General features: G+C 60.0%; 6 protein-coding genes across 6 annotated transcripts; 4 read left to right on the forward strand and 2 right to left on the reverse strand.

The window, feature by feature from the left end:
* Nucleotides 1-231: 231 nt before the first annotated feature.
* Nucleotides 232-1,686, forward strand: K452DRAFT_226095 (uncharacterized protein; the record flags this gene model as incomplete). The annotated part of the gene is made up of 3 exons (XM_033536803.1): nucleotides 232-352; nucleotides 423-472; nucleotides 529-1,686. 3 exons carry the CDS (start codon nucleotides 232-234, stop codon nucleotides 1,684-1,686), a joined length of 1,329 nt encoding a protein of 442 aa, XP_033398425.1.
* A 797-nt stretch (nucleotides 1,687-2,483) lies between these two features.
* On the forward strand, nucleotides 2,484-3,674 carry K452DRAFT_307652 (uncharacterized protein; the record flags this gene model as incomplete). The annotated part of the gene is made up of 2 exons (XM_033543088.1): nucleotides 2,484-2,540; nucleotides 2,589-3,674. The coding sequence occupies 2 exons, from the start codon at nucleotides 2,484-2,486 to the stop codon at nucleotides 3,672-3,674; spliced, it is 1,143 nt and encodes a 380-aa protein (XP_033398426.1).
* Nucleotides 3,675-4,026: 352 nt separating this feature from the next.
* On the forward strand, nucleotides 4,027-5,414 carry K452DRAFT_203991 (uncharacterized protein; the record flags this gene model as incomplete). Its single annotated transcript, XM_033536076.1, has 3 exons — nucleotides 4,027-4,127; nucleotides 4,437-4,939; nucleotides 5,047-5,414. Coding segments are annotated over 3 exons (972 nt in total), but the record flags the coding sequence as incomplete, so codon positions are not given.
* A 290-nt stretch (nucleotides 5,415-5,704) lies between these two features.
* On the reverse strand, nucleotides 5,705-6,566 carry K452DRAFT_9615 (uncharacterized protein). Its single transcript, XM_033547359.1, has 2 exons — nucleotides 6,422-6,566; nucleotides 5,705-6,339 (listed from the first exon to the last, which is right to left on the reverse strand). Exons 1-2 carry the CDS (start codon nucleotides 6,435-6,437, stop codon nucleotides 5,882-5,884), a joined length of 474 nt encoding a protein of 157 aa, XP_033398428.1. The 5' UTR covers nucleotides 6,438-6,566; the 3' UTR covers nucleotides 5,705-5,881.
* Nucleotides 6,567-8,333: 1,767 nt separating this feature from the next.
* On the forward strand, nucleotides 8,334-10,611 carry K452DRAFT_248194 (uncharacterized protein). The gene is made up of 4 exons (XM_033538084.1): nucleotides 8,334-8,471; nucleotides 8,538-9,686; nucleotides 9,822-9,997; nucleotides 10,098-10,611. The coding sequence occupies exons 1-4, from the start codon at nucleotides 8,415-8,417 to the stop codon at nucleotides 10,279-10,281; spliced, it is 1,566 nt and encodes a 521-aa protein (XP_033398429.1). The 5' UTR covers nucleotides 8,334-8,414; the 3' UTR covers nucleotides 10,282-10,611.
* A 907-nt stretch (nucleotides 10,612-11,518) lies between these two features.
* Nucleotides 11,519-12,357, reverse strand: K452DRAFT_9675 (uncharacterized protein). Its single transcript, XM_033547367.1, has one exon. It carries the CDS (start codon nucleotides 12,158-12,160, stop codon nucleotides 11,603-11,605), a length of 558 nt encoding a protein of 185 aa, XP_033398430.1. The 5' UTR covers nucleotides 12,161-12,357; the 3' UTR covers nucleotides 11,519-11,602.
* Between the last annotated feature and the right edge of the window lie 77 nt (nucleotides 12,358-12,434).

Genomic DNA, 12,434 nt, shown 5'->3' on the forward strand with positions numbered 1-12,434 from the left:
TGACGCTGCTCACTGGCAAGACAAGCGAGGCGAATTTTGTGTGGGAGACAGCGACGTAGCTGACTCTGCCCAAAGCACCTGGTATTGTGGACTCACTCTCGCAGCCTAGCGGCCCGCACCTCGTCCCCTCGTCCCCTCGTCCCCTCGTACACCTACTTAAGTCCTTCCGCCCTTCCTCTCCTGCCACTCATCCCATCACTTGGCGCGATCCCCGCTTGACCGTCGCCCACCATGAGTGCTCCGCAGCCCAACGACGCCGAGAAGAACATTGAGATATGGAAGGTCAAGAAGCTGATCAAGCGCCTTGAAGCCGCGCGCGGCAACGGCACCAGCATGATCTCGCTCATCATCCGTCAGTAGTTGCGCCCGCCTTGTCTCCCACCCTGTTGCCTCGCTCCCGCTGACTGCTCTCGCCCTTGCAGCGCCCAAGGACCAGGTCTCGCGTATCTCCAAGATGTTGGCTGAAGAATTTGTATGTCGCCTCGCCCCGCCCCGCCCGCTCTGGCGACACGTGCTGACGCGCCCCAGGGTACTGCCTCCAACATCAAGTCGCGCGTCAACCGCCTGTCCGTCCTGTCCGCCATTACCTCGACCCAGCAGCGCTTGAAGCTCTACTCCAAGGTTCCGCCCAATGGCTTGGTCGTCTACTGCGGTGAAATCATCACCCAGGAAGGCAAGGAGCGCAAGATCAACATCGACTTTGAGCCCTTCAAGCCCATCAACACGTCGCTGTACCTTTGCGACAACAAGTTCCACACCGAGGCGCTGAGCGAGCTGCTCGAGTCGGACCAGAAGTTCGGCTTCATCATCATGGACGGAAACGGCGCGCTCTTCGGCACCCTGTCCGGCAACACCCGCGAGGTTGTCCAGAAGTTCTCCGTCGACTTGCCTAAGAAGCACGGCCGTGGTGGTCAATCCGCTCTGCGTTTCGCCCGTCTGCGTGAGGAGAAGCGTCACAACTACGTCCGCAAGGTCGCCGAGTTGGCCGTGCAGAACTTCATCACCGCCGACAAGGTCAACGTTGCCGGTCTCATTCTGGCCGGTTCCGCCGACTTCAAGAACGACCTGAACCAGTCGGACCTGTTCGATCAGCGTCTGCAGGCCAAGGTCATCAAGGTCGTCGATGTTTCCTACGGTGGTGAGAACGGCTTCAACCAGGCCATCGAACTGGCCTCGGAGACGCTCAGCAACGTCAAGTTCATCCAGGAGAAGAAGCTCATCAACAAGTACTTCGAGGAGATTTCTCAGGACAGCGGCAAGGTCTGCTACGGTGTCGACGACACCCTCAAGGCCCTGGAGCTCGGTGCGGCCGAGATCCTGATTGTCTACGAGAATCTGGAGATTACCCGCTACGCCCTCAAGTCCTCGGCGGGCTCCGAGGTCGTCCTCCACCTTAACAAGCTGCAGGAGGATGACCGTACCCAGTTCATGGACAAGGAGACTGGTCAAGAGATGGAAATCATCGACCAGATGCCTTTCCTCGAGTGGCTCGCCGAGAGGTACCGCGACTTTGGTGCCACTCTCGAGTTCGTTTCGGACCGTTCCAGCGAGGGTAACCAGTTCGTCAAGGGCTTTGGTGGTATAGGTGCCATTCTCCGCTACAAGGTCAACTTTGAACAGCTTGCCGATTACAGTGACGAGGACGAATTCTACGATGGTAAGCTCTTCCGCGGAAAAGAAAATTAGTAGTTCCTCGCTAATGTTTCAGATTGACGGTTTTGCACCCTCGCTGTGAGCGAGGAAGTACCCCCAGAGAAAGCTGCTCCCGGCACTCTGACGGCTTCCCGCTATGAGCGTCACGTCGACGCTCCGGAGCCCAAGGACTGCGGCCTCGCCGGCCTCGTCCTTCGCTCCAGATTATAAGGGAGTAAATGAGGCACACGAAGATAACCGTAAGTACTCTGCGATGCTATCCTGCAAACAACATCAACTCACACACAAACGGCAGGAGTCTCGCGAAAGAGCCAGATGCTCGTGATCTGGCCGATTCGGCTCGCTTAACGCAAAACGGTGATACCCACGGTTCGACTTGGAGGCAGGCAGCGCGCAGGCCCTTCGAGGCGAGCAATGAAGCGAGCAGATGGGGATACGCTCTTTCGGACGGACAGGCGGAGGTCTTTGTGCAGTAGCGTTGTGATTTCAGATTGCCAGAAGCATCCTGCGGGAGGCCAGATAGCTCATGAGTTGCTGCAACTGCGATTTTGCGATGCGCGGGTGTCTTTTGGTTGGTGCAAACATGTGTGGTGGTGATGGCTAGCGTGAAACCCCGAGAAATTCTGACGTCCGGGCGAAGTCCCAGCTCATCAGACGGCGGACGGATTGACCGGGGAGCAATGGGCAAGCCGGGGGCCCAACAGGAACAATCGAGTCCATCCTTACGTGAAGCGACTATATCCTGCGGCGCTGCGCGCATTTGCTCTCTCCCCTCCATCCCCTCCGTCTCGCCTATCCCCCCCCCACATCGCCCAGCCAGCTCCCTCCCCATGGCCTTCCGAGACACGGTCGCCTTCCTGGGCCCAAGGGCCTCGTATACGCACCAGGTGAGTAGCTCGACAGTCGCGGCGCACCCCTTCTGACCCGTCTGGCAGGCGGCGCTCGACCATTTCGACCAGTCGACGCACGAGCTGCGGGCCGAAATCACCATCGAAGACGTGTTCGCGGCGGTGCAAGACGGGCGGGTGCAATGCGGCGTGGTGCCGTTTGAGAACTCGAGCAACGGGTCCGTCGTCTTCACGCTGGACCTGTTCAGCGACCTGAAGGCGCGCTACCCAGACATAGTCGTGTGCGGCGAGAGCTACGTGCGGGTGTCGCACTGCTTGCTGGGGCGGGCCCCGCCCGGGGCGTTGTCGTCGTCGTCGTCGTCGTCGCAACTCCAGGTCCAGCAAGCGCAGCAGCAGCAGCAGCAGCTTGCGCCGCCCAAGAGCGCCGTCTCGCACAGCAGCGCGGGCCACGACAGTCGTAGCATGCGCTCGTCGCCCGCGTCCTCGATTTCCGGACGCGCGCCGCCGACGCCGGATCCGAGCCGGGTGCGGGCGAGCCTGCAACCCCTCGTCGACATCAGTCACGTGCGGCGCATATACTCGCACCCGCAGGCGTGGGGCCAGTGCAAGGGGTTTCTGGCGGCGCATCTGAAGGGCGTGGAGCAGATTGACTGCTCGTCGACGTCCAAGGCGGCCGAGGAGGCGGCGCGCGACTCGTCGGGCACCAGCGCCGCCATCTCGTCGGCCCTCGCCGCGCAGATGTACGGCGTGGACTACCTGGCGCGCGGCATCGAGGACTCTGCCGACAACACGACGCGGTTTTTCGTCATTAGGAGGAAGGTTGAGCGCGAGGCCATGACGCGCGTCACCATGGCGTTTAGGCCAAAGGACTCGGATTCGCTGAGCGACGACATGGACCGCTACAAGACGATGGTGTCGTTCACGGTGCCGCATTACGACGCGGGCGCGCTGGCCGACGCGCTCCACGTCTTCAAGGAGCACGGCCTGAACCTCACCAGCCTGAACACGCGGCCCTCGGGCTTCGAGAAGTGGAACTACGTCTTCTTCGTCGAGTTCAAGGGCCGCCGGCTCGCGGGCAAGGCGGGCGCGGTCAACGAGGCCCTGGCGGATCTGGGCAAGCTGGCGCGCAGCTGGCGGTGGTTGGGCAGCTGGGAAAGGAAGCTGAAGACGTGAGGAGGTGGGATGGAGGGGCTGTAGATAGCTACGGAGATAAGCGCGGAAATAATATATACATATGTCGAGAGCTTGAGCTTGGGCGGAGCTTTTCGGCTGTGTTGATCTCGGCGGGTCCCACAACAACATTCCATCTCACTTTCTGCCTTTGACCTTACTCTATCCTCTGTACATAGACACTCCCCCCACCACAATGCGCCACCTCGTCCCCCACCGCGCAAGGGCGCCAATTTCAACGCCCTCGCGGCTTCTTCTTCCCCGGCCTCAGCTCCGTCACGTCTCGTACCGTCACCAGACGTTCCGTCGCGTCGTGCTGCCGAACCCCAACGCCAAGCCGGCGGACAACAAGCTCGACGAGCTCACCCAGCGCCGTCTTCCGCTCATCTACTCGGACCTCACGCCCGGGAACTCGCACGCCCTGACTGCTTCGCTGGCGTCGTTTTTGCCGGCCGAGTGGACGGCGCCTTGGGCTTCTTATACTACTGCCAGCTCCTCTGCTGACAATGCCGCTGCCAGCTCCTCTACTGACAATGCCGCTGCCAATTCTTCTGCCGACGAGGCTGCTGCTAACGCTCCCGCTGACGATGCCGCCGCCAACTTCTCCGCCGACACAAACACGCTCGACATGTCTGCCCTTCCGCCCATGAGCCCTGGCGTCCCGCTATCCGCTGCCGACGATGCCGCTGCCAGCTCCTCTGCTGACAATGCCGCTGCCAATTCCTCTGCCGACAATGCCGCCGCCAACTCCTCCGCCGACAAAAGCTTGCGCAAAACGCTTACCCTCCCGCCGACGAGCCCTGCCGTCCCGCTGCCCCCCGCGCACCACCTCGTATACTTCAACCCGGCCGTCCCCGCCGAGGAGCTCCTGCCCGACGGGACGGACCCGTTGCAATCGCCGGGGGAGCCGTTCGTGCGGCGCATGTGGGCGGGTGGGCACGTTGCGTTCAATCCTTCGGCGCCGCAATTCGAGCTCAATGGCGCGCGCGCGGTGTGCGTGGAGAAGGTAAGAACTGCGAATTTCAAGGGGTACGTGGGCGCGGAGAATGTATATGTGGGCATTGAGCGCCGGATGGGCTATGTGAAGGAGGGGGAGAGCGAGGAGCAGCTGAGGGAGAGGTTGTGGGGCGAGACGGAGGACGACTGGCGCGATGCCGTGTGTAGGGAGAGGAGGAATCTTGTGTTTCTGAGAGGGAGGACCAAGTATGAGGCATATGCTGAGATGGTGAAGGCTGAGGCGGAGAAGAACAGCAAGAAGATACTGAGGCGTGAGTTTGATCCTTCTTTGTCCACCACCCCACACGCACATTCCTCCGAGTGCGGGGGAAATGGGGCGGCTGAGGCAAACATAGCAAAAGCTAACATTCCCAACCAGCATTGACCCCGCCAACCTTCAGCCACACCCTCACCCCGACGCCCTCGCTCCTCTTCCGCTACAGCGCCCTCACCTTCAACGCGCACTCCATCCACCTCGACCCCGAGTACTGCCGCACCGTCGAAGGGTACCGCGGGATGCTCGTCCACGGCCCGCTGACGTTGACGCTGCTCATGGCGCTGCTGAACGGGCACATCGGGCCCGGCAAACGCGTCACCTGGCTCGGGTACCGCAACCTGATGCCACTGTACTGCAACGAACCGATCAAGCTGTGCGGCATCAAGGCGGAGCGCGAGTCGAGCGATGGCGTCGAGAAGTACGAGATTTGGGCTGAGACGCCTGAAGGCGGGTATGCGGTTAAGGGAGCGGCGAAGGTGGTGAGCGTGTAGGTAGGTAGGTAGGTAGGTTGGTAGGTTGGTTGGTTGGTTGGTTGGTAGGAGGGGGGTGGATGGATGGGTGGAGGGAGGGAGGGAGGGAGGCATGGACGCTTGCTCGCTTGCCTGGTCGCTGGTGCGATGGAGATGGAATGGAAGAAGCAATGGCCACGGATGCGCGAGCGCCCGACTTCCGGCCCATTTCCCCAGACAGACTCGCACGCACACGCACCCAAATCCACAACTCGACACGCCAACCACCAAAGCAGCAGCAGCAGCAGCAGCAGCAGCAGCAGCAGCAGCAGCAGCGACACGGCTCTCCCGGCCTCTGGAGCTCCAACGCGCAACCTCATCAATCTGGAACAGCCCTACATGGCCCAAAGAGGCGATCTAGCAAAGCCGAGTACGTCAACCACGGGACGGGAGCTGGTGCTCCCGAGCCGAAGAACCTAAGCGCGTCCCTAGGTCCATCCGTCCATGCATGCACTCAACAAGCTCGAGCAGGGCCAGCCGTCGCGCGCGTCCTGGTGCTCGGGCCCGGGACTCGGGAGTTGGGCGCTCCGGTGCGGGCGGGTGGTGGTGCGGAAGCGGGGAAGATAGGCTGGTTGTTTGGGGTGTGGGGAAGGCGGTACGGAGTACGGGTGCTGGGAGGGTGGTGCATGGGCTGTGCAGGTAAGGCATTGTGTTGGGTTGGGTGCATGTCTGTGTGTGTGTGTGTGCGGATGGATGTATGTATGTATGGTTGGTTGGGTGGTTTGGGTGAGTGGATGGATGGGTGTGCAGCGGGCTTGTGCTCTGTGCTGTGTGCTATATACTGTGGTGGAGTGTGTAGAGCGTAGAGTGCTTATACGCTGTCTGGCTGTCCGGATGACTGGCTGACAGGCTGGCTGGCAGGCTGAGGGAGATGCGATGAGATGCGCTGAGATGCGATGGGGTAGAAGTGACAATGGTGGTGGAAAGGGTAAGAGTTAGCAGCAGAGAGCAGCGATTGGGCCCATCGCCAGCGTACATAGGCATGAAGCCGTTGTGAGCAGCAGGGCACGCGCGCAACGGCGCGAAGCACGGGCGTTAACTAAGGCGGGTGAGCAGCAGGACCCGTAAGTAGTGGCGACCTAGGCATGTCAGGCTGTCATGTCAGCAATAAAGTTCCGAGAGCGACGGCGGCGCGAGCCGTGCGGATGTAAAGATGTACGGATTACTGATGTACAGATGAACAGATGTACCTACATACGAACATTCTGTGTACGTGGTGGTGGTCAGAAAGCATAGCAAAGTATGTACGGATTACCTACGGAGTATAGCAGAATAAAGGCGAAAACTACAGTGCCCGTCTGTCTCTGCGATCAGGATAAATGCATGGAACCAATGCCCTGCCAACTGCCCTGCCCTGCCCTGCGTGCCTGCCTTGCCGTCGGCTCTCGTCGAGCGATGCCGCCTTGCCTTGCCGCCTTATGAATCGGAGCAGGCTATTGGCGCGGGCGCGACGCGGTGACGCTGTTCTGGACTGTTGACGGGTGCACGGCAAGGCCTTGCGTCAGCCGAGGCCGTTGTTGATCCGTATGCTGGTGGCCGTTGGGCGGGCGTGTCATATGGATGGATGGATGGATGGATGATCAGACCTTCCTTCCTGCCCTCCTACTCGTACCCGTACCGTACCGTCCCTCCCTCCCATTGTCGGGCAGCGCGATGCTAAATTACGTAGGTGTTAAGCACCTGCACAACAAACGTGGGAGGTGTGCGCGATTCATGCGTGCAGTTGTCTGCTGCTGCACGTTGACAGCAGAGGAAAGAAAAAAAAGTTTATTCCACTCGTACGGCGTGCGACGTACGGAGTAGACACCGCGTACGCCCATTCGTAACCCCCCCTATCGTCGTAAGTGGTAGGTCGGTATCAAATAACTAGTGTGCTCGCGATGCAGCCTCAAAGGCCCCCAACCCCAGGTGGGGCAACATGAGCGGGCGGGCAAAACGTCCCCACGTCGCCCTCCCTCCAATTCCATCCTTCCGCCCCCGTGGCCCCCTTCGCTAACAGCCGAGCAGGATTTCCGGCTGTCAGCATCTTGTTTCGAGGACGGCGCCACACCTTGATTCTACCTACATACAACACGGGACACACCCGACGCCTCGTCATCGTGCGCATCCTGCCCCCCGTCCCATCACTTGTACTTCATGTACTGTATGTACAGTCAGCAGGCGACTTGCTGCCGCGCCAGCAGAAGAAGCAGAAGAAGAAGAATGAAGAAGAGCAGGGTCAGGGTAACGATGGCCAGGCCTTCGTCGGATCATCGAATCGAAGCGCACAGGATGGCGCGCGCCACCACCGTCGCCGTGCCCGGCCCCGCGCGTGCGTGCGTGCGTGCTTGCGGATCCTGGCCCCGGCCGTCGCTCTGTGACCTATATACTGGAAAGGGCAAGCGGGCCGCGCGCGCGGTTTTGCGTGCGTGGTTTTGCGTGCGTGATGCTCGCCTGGCCCGGCTGCTGCTGCTGTCTACGTACCTACCTAGGTCCCTTCCTCGTACTGTACATACGTACGCTGCTGGGTGCGAATGCTTGTCACCGCTACTGCTGCTGCTGCTTCTCCGCGCACACACACACACACACACGCATACATCCATACATACATGCCATGCCTCGCGGATCGGCCTCGGATGGCCAGCCTTCCGTCCCGCGCTCATGGATGTCGCTAGGTAGGTACCACCAAAGTCCAGGACAGCCACGCCCTTGGCCTGGCCTTAGTGACCTGCTTGAACGGGACGGGACTGTGGGAGCTCGCACTCCCGCCCGCTGATCGGCCCATGCTTCCAGGAGCGCGGTGGCGGCGAGTCGTGGTTCCGTTCCCCGCATTTTGTGGAGGGGGAGGAATTATAAAAGGTTGGTCGTTTCACTGCTTGTGCTGTTCTATTATTGCCTTCTCTCAGTCTTGTCTGTTTTCTTCTCTTTTTTATCTGGACAAGGAAGGAAGAAAGAAAGAAAGAAAGAAAGAAAGAAAGAAAGATGTTTGTCGACTCGCTTTCGCCCGGCCCGACGTTCGGGCTGGCCATTGCCTTGGTGGTAAGACTGGAAGACAACAACAACAACAATGACTGAAGCATTGCCCGGCTGACTAACGCGCGACAGACGTCCCTTGTGGTGGGACGGATGATGTACAACGTCTACATGCACCCACTACGCAAGTACCCCGGCCCGTGGTGGGCAGCAGCAACCGACTTGCCGCTGATGGTGGCGCGGGCGCGCGGACGGGCCCCGTTCTGGGTGGCGTCGGTGCACGAGCAGTACGGCGAAGTGGTGCGCATCGGGGTGACGGAGCTGTCGTACATCACGCCCGACGCGTGGCGCGACATCCACGGGCACAAGTCGCAGAACGCGGGGCGCGGTAGCCTGCCCAAGAACCTCTCGCAGTACAACCCGGACATTGCAGGCCACAACGGCATCATCCGCACCAACGACCCGGACCACGCCCGCCAGCGCCGCCTGCTCGCCCACGCCTTCTCCGACAAGGCCCTCCGCGAGCAGGAGCCCTTGATCTGCCAGTACGTCGAGCTGCTGGTGCGCAAGCTGGGCGCCATAGCCAAGGGCGACCGCCTTGACGTCAGCAGCCGCGGCGACGGCACCACGGACCTGCTGCGCTTCCTGAACTTCACCACCTTCGACGTCATCGGGGACCTGACGTTCGGCGAGCCGCTGGGCCTGCTGCAGCAAAACGAATACTCGCCCTGGGTCGCCGCCATCTTCAACACGGTCAAGATCGGCAACCTGCTGGCCGTGATAGCGACGTACGCGCCGGCCATCGCCGGGCTGCTCGCCCTCGCCCTCCCGCGCGAAGCGCGCGACGGCCTGCGCCTGCACAAGGAGGACGTCGTTGCGCGCGTGGACAAGCGGCTCGCGCGCTCGACGACGCGCCCGGACATCTGGACGTTTGTGCTGCGGCACAAGAACGACGAGAAGTCGATGCCGTTGCACGAGATGCACGCGACGGCGAGTGTGCTGATGATTGCGGGCACCGAGACGACGGCGACGCTGCTCTCGGGCCTGACGTACACGCTGCTGCGCCCGGACAACGCCGACAAGCTGCAGCGCCTGAAGGACGAGGTGCGCGGCGCGTTTGCGGCGCCCGGCGAAATGACCATGGCCGCGCTGGCGCAGCTGCCGTATCTGCAGGCTTGCTTGGAGGAGGGCCTGCGCCTGTATCCCCCTGTGCCGGTTGCTCTGCCGCGCATCACGCCCAAGGGCGGCGCCGAGATCTGCGGCGAGCATGTCGTGGGAGACGTGAGTTCCCCCCAAACCATCATCCCCTCTCATTGTTACCTTTACAATCCCATTGTTGTCGACTTTGCAATCTCCCCCCCCCCCTCACACACACGAACAAAGCGCCCGCTCTGCTAACACAGCTCCCCTCTTTAGACCACCGTCGGCATCACAATGTACGCGGCCTACCGCTCGCCGCGCAACTTCCACGCGCCAACCTCGTTCCACCCCGAGCGCTGGCTGGCGAACGAAGCCGGGCCCGAATTCGCCAACGACCGGCGCGCCGTGCTGGAGCCGTTTAGTTTCGGGCCCAGGAACTGCATTGGCAAGAAGTGAGTTGCCCTTGGGCCCTGGCCCTAGCCCAACCCCCCCCCCCTTTTTTTTTTAAAAAAAAAAAAAAAAAATACAGGTGCTAATAAAGGTAATACGTAGTCTGGCGTACCACGAAATGCGCCTCATCCTGGCCAACATCGCGTGGCACTTCGACCTGAAGCTGTGCCCGGAGAGCGACGACTGGATGGAGCGCCAGGAGGCGTACGCGCTGTGGCAGAAGCCGGCGCTGCGCGTGGGCGTGGGCATCTCGGACGTTGCGCGGGCGGGGGGCGTGTTTGCTTAGGCTTGCTGTAGGCTTGTTGTGGGTTTGGTGTGGGCTTACTTAGGGGGGCTTGCTTAGGTTTTGTTCGATCGTTTTGTCGTTTGCTTGGAGGAGGGGGGTTTGGGTTTGGTGCGGGCATGTTGGTGGTGCGCGGAGAGGTGTGGTGCCGTAGCTCGGGTTGGGTATATGTGCTAGATGGATCGGGTGGCTATGGGATGGCTAGATTGCGGACGCACGCACACGCGTGTTGGGCTTGGCTTGGGTTGGTTGGGTTGGGGTTTGGCTTTGCTTTGTTGAAGAGCAGTCACGGCTCGCTCCTCTTATCCTACAAACAAACAAACAAGAGGCCGGAAAACGTATTCTTGATGGCGTTGTTCGTGTAGACATGTAACTAGCTGGCGGGTCTTCGCGCTCGCTTGATAGGTACTTACTTCGTTACTTCGTTACTTGACGGACAATTGATGAGTGATGAGTGGCTGGTCTTTACTTACTATGCGCTGTGCGTTTATACGTGCGTATACACCTACTTACGGACAAAACCAAGTCTAAAAGATACGCATACTTTCCTTCTTTCTTTCTTAAACAAACTAACGGACGGGCGGACTTGGCAGTGTTGTGGTGTTTACGGATTATTGATGGATAGATAGCTTAGGACGCGAATGGATGGGATAGGACTGAATAGGACGGAGTAAATAGCTGAGATATATACAGTAAATGTGCTGGTGTGGTGAGATGCGCGCTGCTTGGCTTGGGTTGGATGGTTATAATGTTATATTATGTCTACTCTGCTTTTAGGGTTTAGGTTTAGGTTTAGGTTTGGTTTTGGTTTTGGTTTTGGGTTTCGATGGTGTGTTGTTGATCGTGGAGGGGCGCGGGGGTGGGTGGGTGGTTTAAGGGTGTACGAGGGGGTGTGTGTGTTTATGTATGAGTAAATAACGGAATTGAGTAGGATTGGATTGAGTTGGATTGGTGAGCGGGCAAAGTTGCAAAGTTGCAAACCCATACCCATACCCAAACCTATGGCTATAGCTATAACCATCTAATCCATTGCCTGCCTACTTCCTCGCTTGTCCACTTGCCTGCTCACTTGCGTGCCCAGTTCCTGCTCACCTGCTCACCTGCTCACCTGCGCGCTTGCGTGCTTGTGTGCCTCTTGTTGCCTTGATTTCCTAGTTGCTTGCTTGCTTGCATGTGCGCGTGCTCGCTCTCTCGCGCGTGCTGCTGCTGACTCTGGGGCTGGAGTTGAGAAACGGGGGAAGGGGGAGGGCATATAAGGTCTGCCTCTGCTCTGGACTGTGAGGTAGACGGACAGACAGACATACAGACGGGCTTGTTCCGCTTCTTACAGATACTCGTCGCGAAGCGTACTATGTCGCCCGCCTGCCTGCGCAATGCATTGCCTCTTTGGCTGTCTCGTATCGTGTCGTCTCGTTGTATCCTGTCCTCCTTGCCCTTTTCCTTGCGCCTCGTCTCGTACTCGTGCTCCTGCTCGTGCTCCTGCTGGCTTAGCTGTGTGTACACACGTACGCGTGTCTCGTAAATCGCAAAAGAAAGAGGCAGAATAAGAGACTGGCTCTGGCTCAAGCCGACCATGGCAGCAGCAGAGCTCACCCGAAGCCTCCAATCTCCATTCACCTCGCGTAAGCCACGTTAGGTACACGCTCCGTATGGCAAACAGGCAGGCAGGCAGGCAGGCAGACGGGCAGGCCGGCGGCAAGCACCGCAGGCTTAACAGACCCCAAACCCCGCCCGCAGTCACCACCGCCCGCGCATCCCGTGAAAGGCGCGCGCGGCGGCGGGCCTGCGTTTGCAGCAGCAGCCCGCATCTTAACACAACACCCACGCACACCCCCCGCGCTACGCCGGACATGAGCGTCTGCATACACTCACGCCGGCACATGCCCGCCCGATCGGTGCACGGGTGCTGCTCCTTTGCCCGTTCGGGGGGAGAGCAGTGTTACGGCTCTCCCGAGGGAGTGGTTGACGGCGGGCTTAGCAGCAGCACGGGCGCGGCGGTCGTCGTAGGAGGCTTCTCGCTAGAAGGGCATGACTGTGTTAAGAACTGGTGGGCGTGGTATATAAAAGCACTCGGATTTCGACCTTTCTTTTTTTTCTTCTCTCCTTCATCAACAACGCGAGTGCTCTCCTCGACCGGGACCTTTCTGCAACCTCTC

This window comes from Aplosporella prunicola (genome assembly GCF_010093885.1).
Source record: "Aplosporella prunicola CBS 121167 unplaced genomic scaffold K452scaffold_10, whole genome shotgun sequence".
NCBI classification, from domain to species: domain Eukaryota; kingdom Fungi; phylum Ascomycota; class Dothideomycetes; order Botryosphaeriales; family Aplosporellaceae; genus Aplosporella; species Aplosporella prunicola.

Excerpts from the sequence above, each read along its gene's own strand:
- K452DRAFT_248194 (XM_033538084.1), top strand. The coding sequence starts at position 8,415 with ATGTTTGTCGACTCGCTTTCGCCCGGCCCGACGTTCGGGCTGGCCATT. Across the intron at positions 9,687-9,821 it reads GCGAGCATGTCGTGGGAGAC|ACCACCGTCGGCATCACAAT; the intron begins GTGAGTTCCCCC and ends TCCCCTCTTTAG. Across the intron at positions 9,998-10,097 it reads AGGAACTGCATTGGCAAGAA|TCTGGCGTACCACGAAATGC; the intron begins GTGAGTTGCCCT and ends GGTAATACGTAG.
- K452DRAFT_9675 (XM_033547367.1), bottom strand. The coding sequence starts at position 12,160 with ATGTGCCGGCGTGAGTGTATGCAGACGCTCATGTCCGGCGTAGCGCGG.